A 12329-nucleotide genomic window follows, 5' to 3' on the forward strand; every position below is an offset into this window, starting at 1 on the left:
ATGGTCTTCCTAGGGAATTCAGTTAAAAAATTTTTTTTAATGTTTTTATTTCTTTTTGAGCCAGAGAGAGACAAAGCATGAGCAGGGGAGGAGCAGAGAGAGGGGGAGACACAGAATCTGAAGTGGGCTCCAGGCTCTGAGCTGTCAGCACAGAGCCTGGTGCGAGGCTCGAACTCACGGACCGCGAGATCATGACCTGAGCTGAAGTTGAAATGCTCAACCAACTGAGCCACCCAGGCGCCCTGGGAATTCAGTTTTGAAAATTGAAAAATTATTTTCCTGTTCAACTCTTCTGTGATTATAATATTGGTCATTTAAACAAGTGTACTGATTTTTAAGTTTTCACTTATTGCTTAAATGAATTAAATGTAGTAATTTCATGTGTCTGGTCAGCCATCTATCCACAGCAAAACTGTCTTAAGTTTAACAAGATGAAATAGCTACAGACTTTAATGTTCATCTAGGCATAGGCATGAAGTAGTTTAGTTTGAGTTTAAACTTTGAGTTTAGTTTAACACATAAAAATAAAACTGAAGGTTTAAAAAAAGTAATTTTAATCTAAACCTAACATAGTATGCGCAGTATTTTACAAACTACTAGGTGCTTAATAATGAGCCTCAAGTAGTAGCTATTATTCTAACAGCTCTCCCTGGCCCTGCCCAGGTCAGGAACGTTAGTATTCCTGACCTTAGAAATCACTGTTGTCATTTCATATCTTTAAAATTGCCAATTTTCCCAGTGTCATGAGGGTTAAATTCTATGGCAGTGTCTTCTTGGGTTAGGAGATCCCTAAAGTCAGGAGCTAGGATTATTCTTTTTTTTTTTTTTCTGTTGGACTTTCATTATTTTACAAGTGGGTTTGTTTTTTTTTTTTCCTTACCATCCTGATGTTTTAGTAATCTGATGAGAACCTAGCTTTTTCCAGGTATATAGTAAGCACAACATAAAATTATTGTATTTAATTAAAAGTTTTCCTTCCATATCCGCCATTTATCCATTTAACAAAAACTTACTGGTATCAGCTATAGTCAAGCATCTTGCTGGGCTCTAGGGATGCGGTGTGCTGGGTACAATGCAGGTGTGGACTTTGCTCTCAAGAAGTTGGTAGTCCAGGGATGCCTGAATGGCTCAGTTGGTTAAGCGTCTGACTCTTGATTTCAGTTTAGGTCATGATCTCACAGTCTGTGGGTTTGAGCCCCACATCTGGCTCTGTGCTGACAGTGCTGAGACTGCTTGGGATTCTCTCTCTCTCTCTCTCTCTCTCTCTCTGTCTCTCTGCCCTAACCCTGCTTGCACTCTCTCTCTCTCTGAATGAATGAATGAATGAATGAATGGAAGTTGGTAGTTCAGTGTGAGACTGGGATATTAACCAAATACTCTAGTTCAAATGGAATTAGTGACTGAGGGGAAGGACAAGGTTTTACAAAAGCTTAAACAAAGGAAATTGGACCTTGACTGGGGAGTGTAGGAACCCGAATGGATCTGAAGGTGAAATGTGTACGTTAGGTGATGGTGGGAGGGACAGTCCTGCAGAATGTCCTGCATAAGCACATTACTTCTTTGATACACCAAGAGTGAGAGTACGGTGGGTCAGGTATTCTTTCTCCTCCTGAAATATTCAAATAATCACTTTTAAAGTCTTTTCTCACGGTTTGAAATTTTAGAGAATGTTATATAAGCATAAAACTTTCAGAACAAGCCCTTATTCAGAGGGGTGCCTGGGTGGCTCAGTCTGTTAAGCGTCTGACTCGATTTCTGCTCAGGTCATGATCTCATGATTCCTGAGTTCGAGCCCTGCATTAAACTCTGTGCTGACAATGTGGAGCCTGCTTGGGATTCTCTCTCTCCCTCTCTCTTTCCCTCCTCTGCTCGCTCTCTCGCTCTCTCTGTCTCTCAAAATAAATAAATAAACTTAAAAAAAAAATAAAAAGAACAAGTCCTTATTCTGACTTTTCTTTACCATGCCATAAATATTGAAGTCTTATCAGACCCGGTAAGGTTCGTAATAAATTTTAAAACTTCTTTTTTTCCCCCCTAAGACAAGAGATAGAGTTTTCTTTTTGTGCCACTTTCTATGTGTATTTTGTGAAAAGATTCTTGGATAACTTCATTACCCCATCTGTATTTTCTAAAGTAGGATTTGAATCTAGCTTATGTATACTAGTTGATGTTTGCTTCTTGATTCTGTGATTAGAAACTTCTAACTCATTATTCAATATTTTCAGTTAAAAGTTGCAAAGGTCGCTGTTTTGAGAGAACATTTGGAAACTGCCGCTGTGATGTTGCTTGTGTTGACCTTGGAAACTGCTGTCTGGATTACCAGGAGACGTGTATAGAACCAGGTAAATAAAAATACGCAGGGGAAAAGATGATATCATGGGCACTAGTCAAAGATCAAAAAAAAAAAGTTCTGCATTTTTTAGAAATGTGATTTATTGAACTCACTTGAGGCTTTTTTAAAAAATTGGCCTTTGTATTTCCTTAGAGAAGAAATTTCACGTATTTTGCCTTTGTTAAACACTTTATGGATAGCAAAACTGTGCTTGTTTTTAATGTATGCCAAGAGCCTGCGTAATTGAACTTGCACTTACACTGCAAAAAGTCTTCTTGAAACATAGGAGTATTTTCAGTGTGGGCTCACTAAAGCTAGAGTTCTTAGACATCCACTTCTTTTTACTGAAGTGTAGCTGACAGAATGTCACATTCGTTCCAGGTGTACTTAGAAACCTGCCTAACACTTTGAAATAAAACCGTCAGAATGTGTATATTTTCTGTTCCATTCGGATTTGTCTACATAGGACTTATTTCCTATTTAAATGGGAGTAAGCCAGTTTCAGATTAAATGTTGAGAACCCTGAAAATGGCTGGTGGAGAAAGCCAAGATCTGTATATGAATTGTATAATAACCATGTTTGCCCATGTTTTCAAATGATGAAATTCTGTTTTCTTTAGTGAAACACTAACAGCTGTTGCTTGTATGCTTTCTGTTTGTTAGTTCAGGTCGACCACTGTGGTGGCAGATTCTGTGAGTAACTGAGTTATGAAATAGTTCATTGTCCCTCCTGGATCGTGCTCCAGAAGAGAACAGTTCTGTGTCTACTTCGGATGTGTTAAATTGGGACCATAACACGCCTTTTGTTGTTATTTGTTTCTAGAACATATATGGACTTGCAGCAAGTTCAGGTGTGGTGAGAAAAGATTGCCCAGAAGCCTTTGCTCCTGTTCGGATGACTGCAGGGACAAGGGTGACTGCTGTGTCAACTATAGCTCTGTGTGCCGAGGTCAGGTTCCCATGCGCCCATCGGGCTCTGCAGCAGCCCGACATCCTTCTAGCTGTTAGCTGGGTTTTGCACAGGTGTCATTTTTTACATTAGGAGTCATATTTGTTGACCAACTGTCTTAGCTGAAAAAATACTTAAAAAACATCTTATTAGAGTAAAATTCAAATAAAGAAAGTATGTAATGAATCTTGTACTCATCAGTCTTTTAAGAATCACTTTTATCTACACATGGCAAATCTTGTTCTGTCTATAGTAGTTCACTCTCCTGCTGCCACCCCTTCATTGTTTTTTTGATATTAGCTACATTTTTAATGCTGCTTTGTGGAAAGATCACTTTTTGTAGTCCTGGCTATCTTTACGTTCCAGGTTCCCTCGTAATGTAAATGAGGGCAATGTATGCCATGTGTTGAAAGAGTAGATGTGAAATTACTGCCCGAGGTTATATGGGGTATTATGTAAACCGATGCTGTTGTGAGGTTTCATCCAGTTACAGGGTTCTTTGAAACTGATAAGAGGAACTAAGACATCAAGGATTTAATACTAGAAGATGTTAGTGGATAAAGGAGGGTTGTAAATGTTGGCTGAAAATATGAACAACTTGAAAATGGAAAAGATGCCTTTAAGTTCTCACAAATACAGTCACATGTTTGAGTCTTGCATTTAGTTTTCCATTCACTGTTTTTCTTCCTGATATCAACTGGCTGTTATTTTGAGACATAATAACTTACTGAATTTATTGTATTTCCCTAGAACCATGACCCATATTACGTATATATGTGTTAACATGGTTTGTTTTTGGAATCTGTCCTAAGATGTCTCACAGCATCACAGTTATTGTCACTATTCAATATGTTCACTTTGTTTTATTTCTTGAAAATATTTTAGGAGAGAAGAGTTGGGTAGAAGAAACATGTGAGAACATTAATGAGCCAAAGTGTCCAGCAGGGTAAGATGATATTCTGAGATACTGTTTTGTTAAGGTACTATTTTTTTTCTCTTTCTAAATTGAAAAGATAGAAGTAATAATTAGTCATTGGTTCATTAAATGTTATTTTTAGTCAGGCCCTGTGGTGGGCACTTGTGGCATACGGTTGATTATGGAATGATCCCCACTCTGGAAGCTAATGGAAAAAAGAGAGGTCACGACTATTTAGTCTTTAGTATTCATGAGGGTCGCTGGAAGTGTGTTGTCTTTCTCCTTAGGAAGAAAGGCCCTTTACTTAGTTTTAAGAATGAAACCTGTAGCCAGTTACTTTACAGCTTCCTTTTTATTTTTTGTATTTTGGTTCGCTTATAAATTCGGGAGATAAGCAACGTGTCTGTGAGCGAATGTTGTGTAAGTTTTATAATTCATCTTTGTTCTTTTTGTCCTTAAAGTATTTTGCCCAGTACCTTATGGATACTAGGCCATCAAAAAATCTTGTGTGGAATTCAAAGGGGGAGATTTTGTGAAGATGTAACGTAAATTTTCTTTGCTCCACTTGAGATCTACTATTTCATATAATTTGGCTCATTCATCTTCAGAAACATATTTTTACCTTTTTAAAGTAATGAGTTTTTTTCCAAACTGTTAAACATTTTAAAGCTGTACTTTAGCTTATTTTGTTTGTGTATATAATTTAGTTTTGCTTTATAAGATGGGCGTTTTTTTTTTCTTTTGGATGAAAGAGTACTTTTTTTTTTTTTTTTGTTTAAAGCAACAGTAATAGCAGCAGCAAAAACTAAACCCAAACCAAAATATTCCAACAGAAGAGACTTTTTTCAAAGGGTACGCTCCTGTGCCTTGAGCTGTCTTTTAAGTTCAAGATATCTTGGAAAATTTAGACTTAGTGAATTTTGAATCTTTCTTTTCCTTCTCCGTATTGATCATTACTTTTCAGTTGTAATGTTGATCCTTGTAGTGGATCTGTAACTCTTCCTTTCTTTACAATAAGATCATAAGTTAGAACATGTGTTATTCTACTGGAAGTTAAACCAGTGTATTTACCTGATGGCACAATAAACTGTTTATGTTTTATGTTGATTGAATACAAATAATTTTATACAGTGATTGACCACTGAGACCCTAGGCATTGGTTCTGGAATCTTCCAACTGAGCTATCATGCAAATACTAGTTAGTGGAAATCACATACCAATATATATATTCTTTTCTTCTTCCTTTTGTGTTTGCATGTGAGAGTAAGCTGAGGAGGAGGTAGAATTGAAAAAGGCAAGAAGAGTTTAGCATTTGCTCTCAAATTTTAAATTACTGAGTAAGCTTTAAGTGGAAAGTTTTTTTACAGTTATCCTGCAGTGTTCAACTCCCTACAGTCTCCCAATTATCATTAGAAGTTCAAAATTTCTGAACCATGCCCATTTTGGTTTGGCCATGTAACAGTTTTCCATAGTTATTCACTTTGACTGAGCACATCATTGTACGTGTTTTTTTTTTTTTTTTTTTTTTTTTTTACCTCCTTTGGAGTTGTGCACCACATACATCGTGTGTGTGTGTGTGTGTGTGTGTGTGTGTGTGTGCGCGCGCACGCGCACACAGGCATGCACACGCACGTGCCCTCATTGTTCATTTCTAGCTTTGGATCATTTGTTGTTTATTTATTTAAATGTAGTAAATACATCTCAAACTTCTCAACTAAATAGTAACATCTTTCAAATACAGTAAACTTAAAAACCAAATGTTATGGGGGCGCCTGGGTGGCTCAGTCGGTTGAGCGTCCGACTTCGGCTCAGGTCGTGATCTCGCTGTCTGTGAGTTTGAGCCCCGCATCGGGCTCTGTGCTGACAGCTCAGAGCCTGAAGCCTGTTTCAGATTCTGTGTCTCCCTCTCTCTCTGACCCTCCCCTGTTAATGCTCTGTCTCTCTCTGTCTCAAAAAAAAAAGGAATAAACGTTAGAAAAAAAATTTAAAAAAACACAAATATTATGTATAATTTTTGTGATATGGGGGTACCATCTATTAGATTCATGTAGACAATATCAAAAAGTGGTTGTTCAGGAAAAATCTTAATGGAAATAAAAACATAATTTAGAAAATGCTGTTACTAACATTTATTCTCCTGGAGATTGGGAAAATATTATTACATTTTAGTAGCATTTGGTCCAGCTTTTGGAATAGCAGGAACCATGAATGATGTTCTCCATATGGTGGCTCAAAATGGTGTAAATGCTTGAAAATACTATTAGATGATATATATATACATATGTATATATATATGTGTGTGTGCGTGTGTGTGTGTATGACATATATATATAGTGAAATATAAAAGCATATATATGAATATAAATGTAATATCTCCTTTATAAGAATGCTTGTTGAACTTGTTAATTTACTTTAGATTACATACTGACCTCAGTGAAAAATTTTCATTTTTCATTTTTCCCTGTGCCAGGGAAAAATCTTCATTGGATGTGTATCCTCCTTCTTCTTCTTTAAACATTGTTTTTCTTCTTTCTCATTACCCAGGTTTGAAGCGCCTCCTACCCTCTTATTTTCTTTGGATGGCTTCAGGGCAGAATATTTACACACTTGGGGTGGCCTTCTTCCTGTTATTAGCAGACTAAGTAAGTAACTTCGGAGTTCACTGTTGAGGTGTCACAGTTTCAGCGAGATAGACTAGAGAGGCAGTCTTTTTTTTGGAAAAATACTGGCAGAATGTGTTTTACCAAACCTCTCTATGGCAAAGTAGTTGAACCTGATGATAAGGAACTAGTCTTCAATATTGTAATTACTTTGAAGTTGCCTTTTAAATACTTCTAAGATAGTACAGTTATACACACACACACACACACACACACACACACAGGCACATACAACACGTGTATATATACGGTTATATATAAATATATACACACGCATATAAATCTGTATGTATTTTTAGAATTTTGGATTCCTTTTGTGGAAAAATCATTTAATAATTATTATATCTTAAAATAGAATTTCAAAAACTGAAGGTATTTCTGATATGCTTCTAGTAGTGTAGACATTGAGTATTTGCTAGTTATCCTATAGTACCATGTAGCATCCTTCCAATTTCTTTGCTTCACTCAAGGCCTTAATTGGATGATTATTCTGTAATCAGAATTGATTACAATTGATGCAATAGTAGAATAGTTTGCAATTATTGATGCAATAGTAGAATAGTTGTTTCTTAATATTAATGCCAGGGTTTTAAACCACATTAACCCCCAGTTATATGGGTATTACTTGTATCATCGTTACTGAAAAAGGAAAAAAAATAGTTTATGGGTATAAAAATTAGAGAACTTTGCTCATTATCAGTGATCAATAATTAAGTAGTTCCAGTGGAACGCTAAACTGAAATGGAAGTAAATACAACTATGTTGGAGTTCTGAATTGTAAAATATTATTTATTAGGCTTGAGTGTATGAGATTAGTTTAAACATTAAAATCACTCTCAGTAAATACATGTGCACATTTATTATACTTCTTTTATGACAAACCAAAATAATTTGGGAGTATCTTTTTAAAATTTCAGTTTTTCTAAATGTTTATTTATTTTGAGAGAGAGAGAGAGAGAGAGAGGGAGAGAAAGGAGAGTGTGAGCAGGGGAGGGGCAGAGAGAGAGGGAGACACAGAATCCGAAGCAGGCTCCAGGCTCTGAGCTGTCAGCACAGAGCCTGATGCGGGGCTCGGACTCATGGACTGCGAGATCATGACCTGAGCCAAACTGCGATGCTTAACTGACTGAGCCACCCAGGTGCCCAAAATTTCAGTTTTTAATTTCTACCTAGAAGAAAATCGTTTTTGTAAATAATTGTTTGACATGAAAAAAAAAAGTCTTCAGCAAAAAGCATGCAAGAGCAGGGAAGGCTTTATTCTGACCTGTTAGGCCCATGATGGGCTTTGAAGCTTGAATCCCGCCCTTTGTTGCCATTAAAAGGAAAGTTTGTTTCAGTGGCACCAAACATTGCATCCTGAGTTCAGAATTAAATAGCTGTAGCTACCTGTATGTGACGTTTAAAAGAAATCAGTACACCATTTGCCTAAGCCCCAGCTTTGGATAATTGAGGAACATACTCTGTAATTCTGGACTGTTTGGAAGGCATTGAGATAGACACATGCCAACCTGAGGGACATTTTTTTGGCAATGATTTATTGAGATGCTAGAATCATTAGGTGTATGTATTTTTTTTTTTTTTTTTTTTTTTTTTTTTTTAATAGTAGAGGCGGGAGAAAAGGAGCGTGACACCAGGGCTAAATCTGGAACAGTCTGACTTCTGTGCCTTTCTCTAACTTGAAGCCAGAAGATGCCTTTTTGTCTTTAGAGCAGTGTTGAGTATGTCCAGAGTGAGCTGATTCTGGATTTTCAGACTGAGACACTGCCACCCCAGCTACTGCTTCACCATTGTTTTAATTTTGCAGATTTTGCTACTTGTGCAGTTTGTTTTTTCTCTCCTTTATTTTTTAATCAGTGATTCATCACTTACATATGATGCCCAGTGCTCATGCCAACAAGTGCCCTCCCTTCATATCCATCACCCATTTAGCCCATCCCTTCACCCAACACCCCTCCAACAACCCTCAGTTTGTTCTCTGCATTTAAGAGTTTCTTATGGTTTGCCTCCCTCTCTGTTTTTATTTTATTTTTCCTTCTCTTCCCCTGTGGGCATCTGTTGAGTTTCTCAAATTCCACATATGAGTGAAATCATAGGATGCAGTTTGCTTTTTTTAAATTATCTCTTGTAATTTAGGTATGTGACCACCAAATAATATCAGACAAAGATCTAGTAGGCATCATTAGTACAAATGGTCTACCCAGAACTTAATGTTTTTGATAAGTATGGGATAATTATTTCATAGACTTAATTATTTTCTTTAATATTTATCTGAGGAAAACTAACTTGAACACTGAATTTGAATCTGCAGTGTTGCTTTATAATTAACCCTAAATTTTCATATGGTTATAAATCCCTCCTGGGTTAGTTTTTTTTAATACTATTTAGACTTACTTCGTACCTAAGCTAGATGAATTAAACAGATTATTGATTGCATTTAACAACAATCTTTGATTTTTTTTTTCCCTTATAGAAAACTGTGGAACATATACCAGAAACATGAGACCAGTATATCCAACAAAAACTTTTCCCAATCACTACAGCATTGTCACCGTAAGCTCCACATTTCAACTTTTATATGTTCACAGAAGTGAGATGTAAATGTTACATTTTTCGAGGGAATAATTAGACATCAGATCAGAAAAGAATAACTTTTTTCCAAAATGTAGTTAAGCAAGGAAACCTAGGTTTTGGTCTTTGCCTCTGCCACCAACTAGGTGTAGTTTGGGGAGGATCCCTTTCATTCTGGTCTCAATTTTTCCATCTTGAAAAGAGGTGACTGAAGACTCTAAGAACTGAGTTCTTGGTTTCCTTTCAGCTTTAAGATTCTCCAATTTTTGTGTCTTGTTTCTTCTTATGGCTTTGTAGCTTGCTTTGTTGGTACAAATCTGTCCTACACTCATGGATTCTCAACCTGTTCCAGTCATCTTGATGTATGAGTTTAAGCAAGCCACTTTGCCTGACTCTAGATAGGATTACAGCCCTGTTTTTGTTTCAAAGTTTGCCAATTTAATTGGAGTCCAAGAGAAAAGTCAAATTCATTAGGTGTTAGGGTTCAAGCCAGAAAATGAATTCTTTAGCTTGTATTAATGCAAGCTCTTCTCAGACTGAACCAAAACATAGTTTGTTCTACAGAAGTTCCTTACTCAGCAATGCAATGGGAAAATAGGGCACTTTTTTAGAAATTGAGGAAGCTGCCTATTAATATAGGCCCTTATCCATAGCATTCCTACTTACTTTCTCCTGTTAAATAAAGTACAAATACTATATAAAACCTTGAGTGGTTGGTTGTATTTTAAAAATCCCAAAGTTTTGTTCTTCCCTCCTTAACTCTGCCAAGTTCCCTGTAGCTTCAGTTACATGTTTCTCTTTGATGATTTTGTTTTGTGATTTTATTTAACATTAAAACAAAAAATACCTCACAACTTGCATAAAACCTGTTTTTATATTTTTTAGGGACTTTATCCAGAATCCCATGGCATAATTGACAATAAAATGTATGATCCCAAGATGAATGCTTACTTTGCACTTAAAAGTAAAGAGAAATTTAATCCTGAGTGGTACAAAGGAGAACCAGTGAGTTGTTTGTTTGTTTTGGCTACTAAGATTTTTTTTTTTAAATTCTCTTCTATTTCAGTCAGAGTAAACTACCAGATTCTCTGGAGCTTTTAATAACCTACTTCATTTATTGTGTCGTGGCCATCCTTTTGTAAATGGAGACAGATGCTGATCATCCTGAACACAGCTTGTATCATTGCGTAATGAGAGTAGTTTATTTCATAACTGGGTTTGGGTAATTCTGAACCATTTTTCTTTTCTGCTTCATTCCACCTTCTATACACTAGGAGTGTATAGAAGTCGTCGGGGCAATCTTTTGATCCACACAAAACTAATGGTTTCTGAAGGAGGTAAACTTTGACTTCATTTGCATTGGCTAACACCGGAAGATTCTTTCTGGCCATGATTTAGATGTGTTTCTTTGTATTTTTCAGAAATTTCCACAAAAATCCCATGGGGTCTTTTTAGATAGTCTTGATATTCCTCTTAGAAGGAAAAAGAGCATGATGTGTAATTTACAGGGTATAAATTCAAATTTTAGTGCTGACACTTAAAGTTATGTGACTTTGGGCAAATTATTCTTTCTCTGCCTCCGTTTTCTCATGTTTATACTGTAGATAATACTGTTAACTACCTTACGGGGTTATTGTGAGGATTATCTAAATTAATAATTGGGATGCTTAGGGGGATACTATTTAGAACTGAAATTGGCAATAAGTGCTTAATAAATGTTAGTTACATAACAAAAATGTCAGCACATTAAGCACATGTATATTTGGGGTTTTTTTCTTCTTTCCAGGGGAAACCCCATTAAGTAGGGGTGTGGCTCTGAAAGTTGCAGAGATTTCTGAAAACGGACTGTCTATATTTTTTAGGTTAATTTAAGTTCTAATTATTTCATTTTGCTGCTGTTCAGAGTCATATTAAGTGATTATTTTATAGTCTCGCTGCTGGAGCTCATTAACCTCAAACATAGTCTAGCACTTGAGAGAAACACACTGATGTTACATGAGTGTATACTTTGCTAAGAAGTGAACAGTTGTGTAATTTTCTGACTTGCCTTCATTCTCTTCCCCAGATTTGGATCACTGCTAAATATCAAGGCCTGAAAAGCGGTACATTTTTCTGGCCAGGATCAGACGTGGAAATTAATGGAATTTTCCCAGACATCTATAAAATGTATAATAGGTAGGTATAGATGCACTTTTTCAGAATTGCTCATTTATTTATTTTTTAATCTCAGCTTCTCCTTTTTATCAAGTCCTAAGTGATAGCATTTGCATAGAACGTTAGCTGAAAAATGAGAATGGTCAGAATAAGAACTCTATCTCAGATAGCTTTTAGGTGGAGGGTAGGTGAGTTTTGAAGGGATGGATGGACAGTGAAACTAGACAAAGTTTTTTCTGAAGGTTTTCTAGAAAGTGCTGGTTACATGTTACAGTTTGCATTCAGATCTTTGGGCAGGAATAAAAAATGAAGTCATAGTGACTGACTCCAACTTTTTAAGAGTCACGAGCAAGTGAGTTCTCCATCAGGTACCTTTTGTGAAATGTATGGTGGACACATGGGTTATTCATGTGGTAGCAATTGCTATTCTCAGATACAGGCATAATATCATCAAGTAGATGTCAGAAGCACATTTTTAAACCTAGGTGCAGCTTTCATTGGGATGCTTATGGGGACACCATTTAGAACTGTAATTGGCAATAAATGCTTAATAAATATTAGTTACATAACAAAAATGTCAGCAAATTAAACACTTGCCTTCATTCTCTTCCCCAGATCGAAGCTTCCCCAATGTGAACCTTAACTTTTGGTCCTTTATTGGGAAAACAAGTTGGAGTTTTCAAATAAAACTTATACATTGTTTCAAACACAATTAATGCATGCAATTGCTTTAGTCTTTCAGTGTGCTTT

General features: G+C 36.2%; 1 protein-coding gene across 1 annotated transcript in view; it reads left to right on the forward strand.

The window, feature by feature from the left end:
* Window positions 1-12329, forward strand: part of ENPP1 (ectonucleotide pyrophosphatase/phosphodiesterase 1) — a 70075-nt gene that overhangs the window by 31931 nt on the left and 25815 nt on the right. The window contains exons 3-9 of the mRNA XM_042987163.1: window positions 2226-2342; window positions 3156-3281; window positions 4167-4227; window positions 6742-6839; window positions 9328-9407; window positions 10311-10430; window positions 11491-11600. Of these exons, the coding sequence (XP_042843097.1) occupies window positions 2226-2342; window positions 3156-3281; window positions 4167-4227; window positions 6742-6839; window positions 9328-9407; window positions 10311-10430; window positions 11491-11600 (712 nt within the window). The remainder of the gene's footprint in view (window positions 1-2225; window positions 2343-3155; window positions 3282-4166; window positions 4228-6741; window positions 6840-9327; window positions 9408-10310; window positions 10431-11490; window positions 11601-12329) is intronic.

The sequence above is a fragment of the Panthera tigris genome, chromosome B2 (assembly GCF_018350195.1).
Source record: "Panthera tigris isolate Pti1 chromosome B2, P.tigris_Pti1_mat1.1, whole genome shotgun sequence".
Lineage (NCBI taxonomy): Eukaryota > Metazoa > Chordata > Mammalia > Carnivora > Felidae > Panthera > Panthera tigris.